We start from the raw sequence: 15,519 nt of genomic DNA, 5'->3' as shown, positions 1-15,519 counted from the left end.
ATAACTTGAAGTGCATGTTGATATTCAAAAAACAATAGAAATTTATCTTAGAGCATATACTTACCAAGGAGCTCCTAGTTTCTAATAAATATGCTTAAAGAGTAGCAACAAAGATAGAACTAATGTAAACTATTGCCCACTTGATTTTATGAAATATGAATCTTCTAGCAAAATTGGTATCTAAAAACATCTTGTAAAATATTACATCATGTTTAAAATATCTTAATGGTATAAAACAAAACAATTCTGAGATAGTTTCTCCTTCCTCAGGCCATTTTAGTTCAAAACATCAGCATATAATGAGATGAATAGAATCTCAAAGTAAACAGTATACGTATTTCAGTGTGGCCCTTTGATTAATGTAGTAAAATTTCTTTCTGTAGATCCCTGTGGGCATAAAACTAAAACTCTTACAGCTTAGTAATTTGGTTTATGTCTATTCAGAGCAGGGAGGCCTTGAGACTGAGATAAATAAAGCCATTTGTTCAAAGCAATATGCCTGCCATTGAGAAAATCAACCACCAGATTGATATTGAATCTCAATGCCCATCTCCATGCTCAAGTTTTTTTTTAGCCACACTCCCCTGATGTGTTTTAGTGAAATTCTTACTTCCCAAAAGAAGTAAATCATTATGTCAAAACTTGATTTCCAAGGACCAGGAGACCACTAATTTAGACTTTTCTTTTTAACTGGCATGCAATACTTACTTTATTGGAAGTTACTAAAAAATATTTTCCAAAGATGCCAGATGACTGCCTTATAACTTTTTAAAAAAATCTCTGTACTTCAGATATGAATCTGAAAAGCTTCAAGAGGAGAATTCTATTTTGAGAAATGAAATTACTACTTTAAATGAAGAAGATAGCATTTCTAGCCTGAAATTAGGAAAATTAAGTGGATCTCAGGAAGAACTGTGGTAAGACAGAGTATATTTGAATTTTCTTAAGACATTTTGTAAGGACTAAAAAACTATTTAACTTCAACTTTTAAAGCCTAGCCCCCAAATTAAATTTTCATTTTTCCTTTAGGCAAAAAATAGAAACTGTAAAACAGGAAAAAGCTGAAGTTCAGAAGGTGGTTGAAAATTTAAAAAAACAGGTAAGGAAACAGTATTTCCCAATGTTTCTTGATTCTGAAATTTCCTTTTTTTATTTGAAATTTACAAATTTATAGTAATTAAATATATTCCTAGAATAGTACATTGCTAATGATAGTAAAGTTGTAAATTCTGAGTTTAAAAATGGAAACTCACCTCTCATTGACTCTAAACTGGGTTTCTGTTTAGAAAATAATGTAGATATTGTTTCTAGATCCTGTGTGCTTAATGCAAGCTTTATAACCAGCAGGAGTTGGGATACCTCTAAAGTACACCTAGAATACTAGCTCTAGACCTTGTGCAGCTTCAGTCAATGTTAGTTCCTTTCTTTTTCCTCATCATGATTAAAAGCAGAAAGATAAGGACAGAATTTCACAGATATGGAATGCCAGCTAATCAGCATATCATTTCACAGAATCATAATTTATTCAGATAGCTTGTGCCATTCAATGTTCATTTTATATAATCTTGTAACATGTAGTTGAGCACGTGAAGAACATTTAAGATTATGTCTGAAATAGTCAAAAGACGAGAACATTCTGGGAAAAGAGTATTATCAGCACTTGAAATGTACAGGGTTTTAACATCCAAAATGTATTTTGTACTCTTACAAAAATGGTAAAGCAGGGCTGGGAATATAGCTCAGTTGGTAGAGTGCTGGCCTTGCATGCACAAGACTCTGGGTTCAATCCCAAGCACCACAAAAAAAAAAAGAAAGAAAAAAAGGTAGAAAAATGGTAAAGCCCAGTTGAAAAATAGGTAATCAATTTGAATGCTCTAATTATACAAAAATAATACAACACATAAAAGATGGGTATCCTCAAAATAATGAGGGAAGTATAAATTAGTTTCTTTTTTTCTCAATTGAACTAGCAAAAATTAAAAGTTGATATCATCTAGGATTCAAAAGGTTGTGAGGAAACAAGAAATACATTGCCAATAGGATTGTAAATTGGTAGCACTCTGAAGAACAGATTTGGGAGACATCTATCAAAACAACAATGTTTATGTATACCTTCTAACCCAACAACCCTGCTTCTAAAAGATATTATCCTAAATGTAAAATGATACCAGATATAGATGGGTTGTTTCCTCATAATTAAAGGAAATAATTATAACAAACCTATATGTCTATCAGTGCAGAATGGCTAAATACATTATGGAAAATCTTGCTACTTGGGATATCCTATAACCATAAGAAGAAACACATAATTTCCAAACACTCATGGAAAGCATAAGCATCTGTAAGATATTATAAGTGGAAAAAGCAGGCTATCCAAACATGAAATGATCTAATTTTTTGCTTAAAAAAGAGAAAAGAATTTCTATGTGTATGTGGGTTTTATATATTCATAGAAATATGTATTCATAGAAAATGATCTAGTGGTTTACATATCCTGTTGCAAACAATAGAGCATCCTAAAGGATGGGATTAAGCTGTGTCTCATACACTTCCGAATGACCGAATTTGTAATAATGGGTACATATTTTTTCTGTTATTATTTATACTTACTTTTAAACTTTATATAGAAAGGAAAAAAGAATTAGTTTCTAAATCTGTTTTTTAGCAGAAGCAGGGTAACAAGTTTTAAAAATGTATTTCAATTTTAATTAGATTTCAGATTTAAAAATCAAAAACCAACAGTTGGATTTGGAAAATGCAGAGCTTAGCCAAAAGAACTCTCAAAACCAGGAAGAATTGCAAGAACTTAATCAACGTCTGGCAGCAATGCTATGCCAGAAGGAAAAAGAGCCAGGAAATAGTAAATTCAAGGAATGGGAACAAGAAAAGTCTGATCTGAAAGAAGAACTAGAACACTGTAAAGTGCAGGTATGATCTGCAGCCACCCTACAACTTCTCTCTCCCTCTCTCTCTTTTTCCTTTTTTTAAGGAAATCTCAAGAACTAGAAGAAATGCTTGTATTAAATTTTTTATGCATAAATATAATAATTAAAACAGTGTGGTACTGGAACATTAATCCCTATCCCAGACAGATAAATGGACTAGAAAGTCTTGAATTTGATACAAATACTAATGGATACCTAGTATGGTCAGTCTTCTAATATATGGTTTCTACATCCATAGATTCAACCTCTGACCAAAACTGTTTTTTAAAAATTGCATCTGAACTGAACAGAGTTCTTTTTCTTCTTATTATTCCCTAAACAATACATTATAACAACTACTTACATAGCATTTATACTTTACTAGGTATTATAAGTAATTTAGAGATGAGTTAAAATACACAGGAGAATGTGAATAGGTATACGTAAATACTATGCCATTTTACGTAAGGGACTTGGTTATCTGGGGGCTTGGGTATTTGTGGAGAGTACTGGAGCCAGTCTCCCACACATGCCAAGAAATAACAGTAGGTGACAAAGGTGGCTTCTCAAACTGCTGGAGTAAAGATGGATTATTTTCTTCTTCTTCTTCTTCTTCTTCTTCTTCTTCTTCTTCTTCTTCTTCTTCTTCTTCTTCATTTTAATAAGTGATGTCTGACCAACTGCATAGACATTTGGAAATAGATAAAATTAGATCCATGTTTCATAACATATGTAAGGATACATTCTAATTGTATTAGAAGTCTAAATATAAAAAAAAAACAGTACAAGTACTAAAAGAAAACATGATGGGTGAATTTGTCTTTAACTATCATTTTTAAAAAGGCCAACTATGACTCTAAAACAGGGCAATACAAGAAAAAAAATTTTGCATGGCAAAAAAACTTATATAAAGTCAAAAGACAACTGACGAAGTAGGAGAAAATATTTACAACATAACTACAGAGAGAAGAGCTCATACCTCTACAGGTAAAGAACTCTTAAAAATTAAGGATATAAAATCTGATAGCAAAATTGGAAAGAGATATGAACAAACAATTCACAAAAGAGATAAAAATGGTCTTCAAATCTATGAAAAAGTGTTCAAAATCAGTCATAATTAGTTAAGTGCAAATTAAACAACACTAATGTGTAATTTATCACCTAAAAGACCAGCAGTAATTTTTAAATATGACAACATATTCTGTTGGCAAAAGCTGTGGAAAAACAAACATTTTCATACATTGCTGGTGAGAATGCAAAATTATATCATCAGTGCACAGGTAAATTTGGCAATAAATAACAAAATTTTGCCTAGCAATCTCACTTCTAGGAATATAACCTAAAGGTATACTTGCAACAATATCAAAGGTCATATACACAGGGTTAGTCATTGCTGCATTGTTTTTAATTGCAAGATAGTGCCAACAACCTAGATGCTCCTACACAGTGGAGTGGTGGAGGAAATGTGGTGGGTACATCCATACCACATTAGAACTGTTCGAGAAAAAAATAAGAAAGCTCTCTATGTGAAATAATTTCCAGAACACAATGTTACATGAAAAAAATATTCAAGAGTATCTCTATGTGCCTCCACATATGTGAGAAAGGAGACATTAGAAAATACCCATGTACCTACTCATTTTCATGAAGCTGCTCATCCCCAGCACTGTTTTACATCTTCCAGTACTCTCACAAGAAAAGCATAAGTGAATCCATTCAAGATGTGGGGATGGGGAGGGTACCAAAATGGAACATAAACGCTACAGGAGCCCAACAGCATGCAGAATGTAGCCACACTGGGGAAGAAAAGAATTCAGTGAGGGGCTGGGGCTGTAGCTCAGAGTTAGAGCACTTGCCCCTCATGAATGAGGTACTGGGTTCAATCCTCACTACCACATAAAAATAAATAAATAAAGATATTGTGTCCATTTATAACTAGAAACATATTTTAGGAAAAAAAGAATTAAGTCATCTACAAAATAGATATATAATAGAATAAAGTAAACACAGACTATAATAAATACCTGAGTCCATATTAACATAAAAATTGATTAAATAGGGAGAATTTACAGAATTCATTTCAGAATGGTAATTAAAAAATGTAGAAAGACAAAAACAGAAAATCATCCCTAGGCAAAACACCCAAGTAATAATTATTGTAGCCAAAATCCACTAATCAGACATTAATAAAGCAGAAAATTGGAAAACAGAAATTTCATAATCTCAAAAGCTTTTCTTTTTTCTTAAACTTGAAAGATTGTTTTTTTTTCTTTTATTCACCCATTTTTTTAAGAAAGAGAGAATTTTTTTAATATTTATTTTTTAGTTATCGGCGGACACAACATCTTTGTTTGTATGTGGTGCTGAGGATCGAACCCGGGCCGCACGCAAGCACGCTACTGCTTGAGCCACATCCCCAGCCCTCAAAAGCTTTTCTGACAAGAAAAAGTAACCCCACAGTGGAGAAATGTACAAAAACTGCCTTAGGAATCCTATTCATGTTATTGAAGAGGAAAGCCTTTTAAGATGGCTTTAGTGAGTTCCTTTAAAAACAAGGACAAAGTTCATAAAGCAGCCTGTGGTTGAATTGGTGTCGTTGTTTCTTTCATACTTACTGCCCTCTGTGAACCTGGTCTGTCTCCCCAGCCTGAGTGAATGTGTCTATTATCTGAGTTTTTATTTTTCTCTCAGTCCTCCACTTTAGTGTCTTCTTTGGAAGCAGAACTTTCTGAAGTTAAAATACAGACTCATATTGTGGAACAGGAGAACCTCCTTCTCAAAGATGAACTGGAGAAAATGAAACAAGTAAGGCTGCATACCACTAGAGGGGCTGAGGGAGCAGACTGTGCCCCCCTAGTCTGGTGTTTCTAGCACCAAACATCCTTTGCACTCGGTCCCCTCAACTAGCTTATTGCTTGGTAAAGCTGAGGACTTAAAGGACAAGTCCATTCGCAAGAGCTCTTATTGGTAATTATCCATATTTCCTTCTAGTTAAGGTTGTAGACTCCAAAATTCTATTACTGTAAATGAAGCCCAACCATTTCAACCCAAGGAATTGGTTGTTCTACTTTCTCCTGGCCAGGGAGAAAAAAAGTAGCATTAGTTTGTTTAAAAAGAAGGTGACTTCTGCTCTTAACTTTCCTTACTCTGTTTACTCTGATTTGTGAGGATACAGGTGAAGGTGGTGCCTCTGAGCGTCCTTCCTTGTAATTATTTCGTCAGGCGCCAGACCCCTGAGTAAGGGAAGGTCAGCCCATTGTCATTGCCTACAGCTCAGACCTAGAAAGCATGTGCCATTGTATGTGATATCATGGATCATAGCTTGCAAGCACTTCTATGCCTTCTACCTATTGCACTGAAAAGAACCACAAATAGCATCCGCAGAAATCACATGTCAGTCTGTAGACATCCAAAATGATAATAAGCTTTCTGGGAATTTGCAAGGTCCTGGGTGAAGGAGAAGGCTCTTCATTAGACCAATATATCCTTCTGGCCTATTCTTCCAAAGTATGTTAGATTTGTTGCCAATTGAAGACAAGATTCAACCAGTAAAATGTATTTGTCATAACTATTTCTAAAGCGAAATGTAAAACAACTTCAAGCAGGACATAGAAAGATGGCCCTGTCGGAATGATACTAAAGAACTGAAAAATGTGAAAGTCAAGTACAAGGGTGGAAAATTAAACATTTATAAAATGTGGGGAAGGGTTAAGAGGTGTAAGAAACAAGTGGCCTCTTTAAATCCATGATTATCAACAGGATTAGATGGGGGGCTTGTTCCCTGACCCTGGCACATTTAGCAAGGTCTAGGATCTTCTGGTTTTCACAAATGGGGATACAGTATCTAGTGAGTAAAGCTGGAGATGCTGTAAAACAACCTACAGTGTACAGGACAGTTTCCCTTCCCCCAACCTCCCACCCCTGCTGCCAAAAGAATTAATTCAGCCCAAAGTGTCAATAATACCAACATTGATGCTGCAAAGAAACAGCCTGGTTTGTAACATGGAGAGGAAGAAGCCTGAGCATTCACGTTAGCAACACTCTACTGGGAAGTCAACTTAGGCATCCTCCAAAGGAAAGGGCACATGAAACAAGCTAGAAAACACAGATTATTATATTCTTAAACAACCCTTGTGTTGATACCTTGTATTTGGTTCATGCTGATGCTATATTCTTGACCTACATTTTTTGAAAAAAGATTTTTTTCTAGTTGAAAAAGCATGAGGACAATATAATGTGTCACTGTGCACAAGTTAGATGGATGGCAGAATGGCAGTACAGTTATTTTACCCTGAAGGTGAAATTGAAAGCTGGGATCATTATTTAACAATGTCTGTCTGAGTCCATCTGAGCAGACATTGCAGCACTGAACTGGGGAGTGAAAGAGAAGCCAGCAGGGAACAGTTTGTTAAAGTTAATTATAGTCTGCAAGAGTTTATATGTCCTCTGAAATATCTACAGATAGGGAAATCTCAGCAGTCATGAAAATGCCCTGTTTATAAAAACCTCTTTATGAACACAGCCAGGAGATGATGGTGGGGCTCATTTGTTTATCTCTTACAGCTGCACAGATGTCCTGATCTCTCTGACTTCCAGCAAAAAATTTCTAGTGTTCTAAGCTACAATGAACAACTGCTGAAAGAAAAAGAAGCTCTGAGTGAAGAATTAAATAGCTACGTGGATAAGGTAGTAAAAACAATAAGATTTTACCACATCATGGAATGTGTTCCCTAAAGAGCATTTCTCTAGGGGTACTCAACCACGGGCCTCCCATGTTCCAGAGTTTCCTGGAACAGCATTTCAGCTGGTCTTACATTACCTTAGATATCATGAAGCCAAGATTGTGACTTTGTCTCATTTTAGTATATCGGGATAATGCTTAAATATATAATATCTATATACAATAATGCTACTGTTCTATATGCTATAACTGATACATTGTTTTTAATAATCTGAAATCTATTTCATAGACAATTTTTTCTATTAGTTTCCTTAGCAGATCTAAAACCTCTGATTTCTTTCTCCCTACCTGCCTTATTCTGTGTTTTCCTGTTACAGTACACTCCTGAGATTTCTAATTGCCTTCCAGCCCAACATTTCCTACCATCAAAATATGAGGCGTGGGACTGGGGCTGTAGCTCAGCGGCAGAGTGCTTGCCTAGCACTGGGTTCGATCCTCAGCACCACATAAAAATAAACAAATAACATAAAGGCATTCTGTCCATCTACAACTAAAAAAAAAAAAGAGGCAGTGAGGGGAAAAAAAAAAAAACAATGGGAAAACCCAAAAATGAAAAGACTCAAAATTAGAAGTAGAACAGAGTCAGGAAAACTTCTACTTTATTTTTCCTTTCCCTGATCTCCCATGTAGATGGTACTTGTTCTTGACAGTGTAAGCAAAGGCTGATAAATTGAGGCTAGGTATGTTTGCAAAAATGCCTTCTTAACCTGCTTCTCTTCCTGAAACAGGTGGCAAAATCAAGACGTTTAGAGCACAGAATTGCTACAATGAAGCAAGAACAAAAGTCTTGGGAGCACCAGAGCGAGAGCTTGAAGTCACAGCTGGTGGCTTCACAGGAAAAGGTATGTGGACAATTCCTGTTTCATCACCACATGAATATTTTCCTATGTCTTCCAATAGAAATCCCAGTGGAAAGAATACTCCAGGTGGGCTCAGAATGATCACATAGTATCCAATTTTACATATACGTTACATAGTATGTCCATATAATGCAAACAACATTTCCTTCAAAGTTCTTTAATTATGAGATTACTTATTATGAAACCTTGAGAATAGTATATTGAAATCAGTGTTTGTTCCCAATTTAGAAATAGGATTTCTGAAGCAGGTCCATGCCCTATTAAAGATCTCTATCAACATTCCTTTTACAAAATTTGAAGTTTTAATGGAAATATATATATGAGATATCAGTGCAAAATAGGTTTCTACAAGCATATATTATTATTTTCAATGAAGAGATCATTTACAAACCAATACCACAGGCTGAAATGCAGTTTCTCCAGGACACAGTGAAGCCACCTTTTGTGATGCCAGTCGGCACTCCTTTGTCAGCTATCACTTGGCGATCTACCAGGTGACTATCAGCACTACCTTGCTCCAGGCACAGTTTACCATTTTCCTAAACATAATTTAGCATCTTGTAAACCTACATAATATCCTGGGTTTCCACCAAACTACTGAAAAGAGAACTGGATATAGTAAGCAGAAGCAGGAGCCTTGGAGTTCTCTAGTCCCTGTTTATTCATTCCTGGACATGGTGGCAGTAAGACCATGAGGTTTGGGTAGCAGTGTAAGCTTATTCTTTTCATGCAGGTTCAGAATTTAGAGGAAACCCTGCAGAATGTGAATCTTCAAATGTCTCGGATTAAATCTGACCTCCGAGTGACTCAGCAGGAAAAGGAAGCTTTGAAACAGGAAGTGATGTCTTTACACAAACAACTTCAGAATGTGGGTGACAAGGTAATTTTTTTTTATTGAGGCACACCTTTTTCTTCTATAATGTGGTCATATAGATATATATAATTTTACATATAGTTGTATTTTTGTGAATGTGTTTGTATAACTACCACTAGTCAAAATATAGAACATTTCTGGCACCCAGCTGGCTCTTGAGTTGATAATACTGATACCCACTTGTTTTATAAAGAGAAGTTCCTTTGAAATAGTTTTTTTTATTAGTTCTTATTACTTATGTGGATTTCATTGTGACATATTTGTAAATGCATATAACATACTTTTGTGCATTTCTACCCACCCATTACCCCCGGTAGCTCAGTGGTAGAGCACTTGCCTTGCATGCGTGAGGCACTGGGTTCGATCCTCAGCACCGCATAAATAAAGAAAGAAAGATACTGTGTCCATCTAAAAAAAAAAAAAACTAAAAAAAAAAAAAAAACCCTATTAGAAATTACCTCTACAGGTCTACTAACCAAAGAGAGGAAATAATATAGAATAAGCTACACTAGGACATATTAATTAAAGTAAAATTAGTACTAAAATATTGAAAAGTGGGGAGGGGAGGGAAAAGAGAAGAAATGAGAAGAAGAAGAAAGAAAAGAGGAAATAAAAATGAGAAGGAAAGAAAAATCCAATTAAATAATTTTTTAAAATTTAAATTTAATTTAAAATTAGATAAAAGTATAAAATGAGGGAAAACAAAACAACATAGAACATAATGAAGGCAGAAACAAAAAGAGGCTAGGATTCCTTTTGTCCAAAGTATTTTAAGTGGATATACTTTTTTCTGGGATTTCTAATTTTGGAATCCACCAGGTATGGGGGGGCGAGGTTGCAGGCTGCAGCTTCAGTCCTGTGTGTTCGTCCTCAGCTCCAACACAAAGGGGCCAAACCAGTTAGGGCGGTCTGTAGGCTTAGCTCCACCCTTCCTTGCCCACTAGCTTGTGCTAGGGCAAAGTTATCCACAGTTCAGCTACATTCACTCCCAATGCCTCTTTTTTTGTACTTGGAAGGTGGAACATGGCCACCCACCAAGCCTGTGGATCTATCTGGATCCCCCAGTCGATGTGCTCAGGGATATGGCAAGTGTCCAAACTACAGCAGTTGAAGCCTCTGAATTCCTCTAAACTTGCAGGAGGTGACCAACCCAAAGGGAGCTGGGGTGGCAAGCTGAGGGACTCCAAGCATTCCACCAGTCCCAGCCCCTTCATGAATCCACACACAGCTAGTCTCACTCCTTGTTACAAAGGGCAAACTTACACTTTTGAATGGAAGCACTTTCTGCTTCCCTCTGCCGAGCAGATTGCTCTTCCCACTGCCTCAGCAAATATGTTTCACAGTCACTTTTCTGGGGCCAAACTGACTTTCCATGTGGGTGCCCACTGAACCAGTGAGAGGAGAGGCTCTTGGGAAGGGATGGATTTATGTACCTTCTGTCACCATAGGTCAGAGATGCTTGTTTCTGAACATCATATAAGTGAAAATATAAAGTATATCAAAAGGTAATTTTTTGGTATTGAACAAGTCAAAAGACCATAGCTGAGTTGAGTTTTGTAGTAATGAAATTAAAACACTTCCAAACTTTGATATGTAAGAGCATCCTATTTTTTAATGTGACTAAAAAAATTAAGTCAAGAAAAATATTACAAGAAATTAATCAAGAAACACACACAAGGGCTGCAAGAAAAGTAAGCTTTTCCTGAGAAGGAAAACTATTGCATAAAACAACAATGGTGAATTTCAGGAGATAATTCATTGCCACCTAATGGGTTTCACCTATGGTACCAGGAAGACCAGGAAGAGCTGGTTAAAGCCTTAGCTGGCACATTACAGTGTTGTTAGAAAGTGGCTGGGGTTGTGGCTCAGTTGTAGAGCACTTGCCTAGCATGGGTGAGGCACTGGGTTCAATCCTCAGCACCACATAAAAATAAATAAACAAAATAAAGGTCTGTCGACAACTTAAAAAAAAAAAAGTATCTCATCTTAAACTATCACAAATGCTAATCAATCTGTATACAAGTAAATTAAGAATTTTATAGATGCTAGTCTTTAGGTGGATGTTAAGATTTTGTCTATAGTGAAAGTAGGCACTAATTCAGTTATTTTTATCTCTTGGTGGTACTTTTTAAAAATAATGTAGTTTGTATTTTAAAAATTACTTTTGAGCTGACTCTTTTTCTAATTGAGATTCTACCTTTTTTATTTTTCATATTTAGCTTAAAAGGCAGGAGACTTACTTAGTTGTATTGCTTTTTTGTTTTTGTTTTTTAAAATTATTTTTAGTTCAAAAAAATATATCACTCTGGTAATTTAAAGCACATTTCTGAATCCAAGCCTCAATTACATGGACAATATGTATTTTGGGATTCTAAAAAGGGATATGATTACATATGTGAAAACGAAAAAGTTTGGCTGGTGAAAGGTTTCAGGTTGGCAGTGCCTTTCAGAGTTCCTTTTGTGTTTTTTGTTAATCAAAATAGTATAATCTGGGTTCAGGAGCTGGGGCTAGGGCTCAGTAGTAGAGCACTAGCCTAGCATACGGTAGGCACTGGGGTTGATCCTTGGCACCACATTAAATAAATAAATAAATAAATAAATAAAGCCATTGTGTCCATTTGTATATATCTATACAAATATATGTATATTTTTTGAAAAAGAGTATTATACGGGTTCAAAGATAACTTCCTAAGAACAAGGCAATTTTCATGCCACCAACTTCCATATACTTGGGTCCTATTAGTAACTGGGATTTGCTCTATAATCCTATTTGCTATTGAACCTGACTGGCCAGTTTTCCCAAAGGCCATTTTGAACAGAGAATTTCCAAACCTGATTTTTAAAAATCAAATTCCAAGAATATAGTTTTATTCATATCTATATTCATATCATATCTATATTCTAAGAATATAGTTTATTCATATCTATACACATTAGGCACACAAAAAAGGTTGAAAGGTGCTTAATGAGTATTGATGTCATTAGGTAAATAGGATACAATTCTTAAAACAGAAATGACCCATCAGGATCATTTTAAGGCTTACCTCTGCAATTCTCTCTTAAGAACTGGGACCCAGAAAAAGCCACCCATCCATCAGGGCTCCATAGCCAGCAGAAAAGGCTGTCTTGGGACAAGTTGGATCATCTGATAAATGAGGAACAACAGCTGCTTTGGCAAGAGAATGAGAGACTCCAGACTGTGGTACAGAACACCAAAGCAGAACTCACACACTCCCGGGAAAAGGTAACTCCAAAGGCTGGCACATCATGACATATGTCTGAAAAGGATTAGTTTGATATGAAAATGAATGTGTGATATGATTGAAGTGGTTCTAGGGTACAGATTTGAGTAGCCTGTGAAAGAAGACTTATTTTAAGAGTGTATCATTTATCATTTACTTACATATAATTTTATCCAAGTATGTTTAGAAAATATTTTTTTCATTTTGTATAAGGAGTTCTATATTAAAATAAATCTGTGATTTTAATCCTGATATAAAAAATATAGACTCGTAGAAATTATGTCAACCATATAGTTCTTATTCCAATTGGATAGCTGCCCAGACCAGAAGTTACAAAAATGACAAAATTAGACTCAGATCTTATGGGTCTAGCTCCTTATAAGGAGTTAGTTAGAGTCAGCATTTCAAGGTTAAAGTGATTTTTAAAGATCTTTTCCAACCAACAAACTATGCTTGAATTCCTTACTTCTGCTCTTAAGTTCACTGTTTATATTTAATCTGTGCTTCAGCACCTCTACTGAGGAGAAACTAGAGCACAGATTTTCCTTTAGAAACTGTTGTCACTGAAGCCATGGTGGGGGACAAGAAAGACATGGTCCCTGTCCTCGTGGAACTTAATAGTGCAAATGTACTGTTTCAGGTACAAGCAGTCTGATACAGAATAGATGGGACTGTTCACTTGCGAAAGTTATACTCATGCCAGAGCTGCAGGGACTAGGACTGCTATGTCTGTGATCTTGATAATCACATCACAATTTGACTCTTGGAGTCTTGATAGATCCCTTCTACCTTGTCCGATACTTACAATGTTGGGTTTATAGACCCAGCCAGATTTACCTAGAAAGGATCATTGGAAATCCATAGAAGTAAGCTTCAACAATTGGCAAGCTAAGCCAGGTGCGATGGCGCATGCCTGTGATCCCAGCCTGTCAGGAGGCTGAGGCCAAAGGATCACAAGTTCAAAGCCAGCCTCAGCAACTTAGTGAGGCCCTAAACAACTTAGCAAGACCCTGACTCTAAAATGTTTAAAAAGGGTTAGGGATGTGGCTCAGTGATTAAACACCCCTAACTTCAATCCCTGGTACCAAAAAAAAAAAAAAAATTGGCAAGCTAGACTGAAAAATATTTTTTATTGCTCTCATTTTTGGTTTCTGATATGTGGTCAAGTTTGCTATCTTGCCTAGCTAGACTGATCTCCAACTCCTAGGCTCAAATGATTTCCCACCTCAGACTCCCTAAAGCTAGGAATACAGGCACCCTGCTAAGAAAAGACTTTTAATGACACAGAACCCAAGTACTGAATTAAAACTTTACTTGCACGTTTATTTTTTTAAATATTTTTTAGTTGTTGATGGACCTTTATTTTATTCATTTATTGTTATGAAGTGCTGAGACTTGAATCCAGGGCCTCACACATGCTAGGCAAGCACTTTACCACTGAGCCACAACCCCAGCCCCATATGTTTATTTTTTATTTTTTTCTGGCTACATGATTACATAACCATTTTTTCCTCTTAACATTTGTTTTTGCTAGGTTCGTCAGTTGGAATCCAACCTTCTTCCCTCCAAGCACCAAAAACATCTAAACCCATCAGGTACTGTGAAGCCCACAGAGCAAGAAAAGTTGAACTTAAAGAGAGAATGTGATCAGTTTCAGAAAGAACAATCTCCTACTAATAAGAAGGTGAGTTTGGGGAGGTATACACTATGTGTATACCTGGGTTATTTCTTTTTCTTTTTAATTTTTCTTTTAGTTGTAGATGAACAAAATGACTTTATTTTATTTATTTATTTTTATGTGGTGCTGAGGATCGAACCCAGTGCCTCACACCTGCTAAGTGAGCCCTCTACTGCTGAGCCACAACCCCAGCCCAAATGTGGCAGCTGATTTCTTCTTGAGGTGATAATAAGAGACACACGGCACCAAAAGACCAAGAGAGAAGCTATACTGCCTTTCATAACATAATCTTGGAAGTGGCATACCATCACTTTTGCTGTTGTCTGTACATACCCAGATTAGTCCTGATGTGGTCTGAGAGAAGTCTACATGACAGATTCAGACTGTGAGGTGGGAACCACTGGGTGCCATCTTGGAGGCTGGCTACCACATGGACAAACTTTTGTAGCCCAGCTCCAGTTGCTTTCTATACTTTTCTCATGGAGTTAAGGTTCTAGATCATATTATTCTCATGATTTCTGTTACTTGTTTTTCTTTTCCTAAACTTAAACTCAGTTTTCTCTAATATCCTCCTCTTCTTAAAAACCATTTAAGGGGTTAGTGTTGTGGCTCAGTGGTAAAGTGCTTACCTAGCACATGTGAGGCACTGGGTTCAAACCTCAGCACCACATAAAAATAAATGAATAAAATAAAGGTATATTTTAAAAAAAAGAGCCAATGGAACAGATGCCTATTTTTAAAAAAATTTGCTTAAAATTATGGGAAGAATGAGCAATATTTTGTTATATTCATATTTTTTTTACTTGTGAAAGTATAACCATTTGTAGTAAGAAAATTGGTATGCTAAGTTGAAATATCAGTTGAAATTACAGTTACTTTTAAGTCAAGTTGTCAGAAAAAGAGTAGGTTTCATCTATAATCTCACCAAGTGAAAAGTCTTAAGATGGGTTTTAAAATAACAATGAATATTAAATGGACCTAGAAATGTTAGCTGCTGTCCTTGGCTCTTTTTAATAGAAGCAAAAATCATCTAGAATAGTGTCATGTTTTCTACTTAGCAATCCTCTGAATCCCAGTGTCCTGTAGCTTATTAGATTCTATTGTAATAAAGAGAATTCCAAAAGTGGATACCCATAAAATCTTCTAATTTCATCTTTAAAATCGAAAAAGGAGTTATATAAACCAAAATTTATATACTCT

The 15,519-nt window shown here is 35.8% G+C and overlaps 1 protein-coding gene across 5 annotated transcripts in view; it reads left to right on the top strand.

Moving 5' to 3' along the window:
• The window catches only part of Nin (ninein), a 100,190-nt gene that overhangs the window by 69,020 nt on the left and 15,651 nt on the right, over positions 1–15,519 (top strand). For all 5 annotated transcript variants that reach the window (XM_046461167.2, XM_046461169.2, XM_046461171.2 and 2 more), the window contains 9 exons: positions 792–917; positions 1,030–1,099; positions 2,713–2,928; positions 5,616–5,729; positions 7,488–7,610; positions 8,394–8,507; positions 9,259–9,405; positions 12,464–12,643; positions 14,176–14,325. In XM_046461167.2, the coding sequence (XP_046317123.1) occupies positions 792–917; positions 1,030–1,099; positions 2,713–2,928; positions 5,616–5,729; positions 7,488–7,610; positions 8,394–8,507; positions 9,259–9,405; positions 12,464–12,643; positions 14,176–14,325 (1,240 nt within the window). The remainder of the gene's footprint in view (positions 1–791; positions 918–1,029; positions 1,100–2,712; positions 2,929–5,615; positions 5,730–7,487; positions 7,611–8,393; positions 8,508–9,258; positions 9,406–12,463; positions 12,644–14,175; positions 14,326–15,519) is intronic.

Source organism: Marmota monax, unplaced genomic scaffold (assembly GCF_021218885.2).
Source record: "Marmota monax isolate L192 unplaced genomic scaffold, Marmota_monax_Labrador192_F-V1.1 WCK01_AAM20220418_F8-fsc00001, whole genome shotgun sequence".
In the NCBI taxonomy this organism is placed as follows: Eukaryota; Metazoa; Chordata; class Mammalia; order Rodentia; family Sciuridae; genus Marmota; species Marmota monax.
This window is presented reverse-complemented; position numbering and strand designations above follow the sequence as displayed.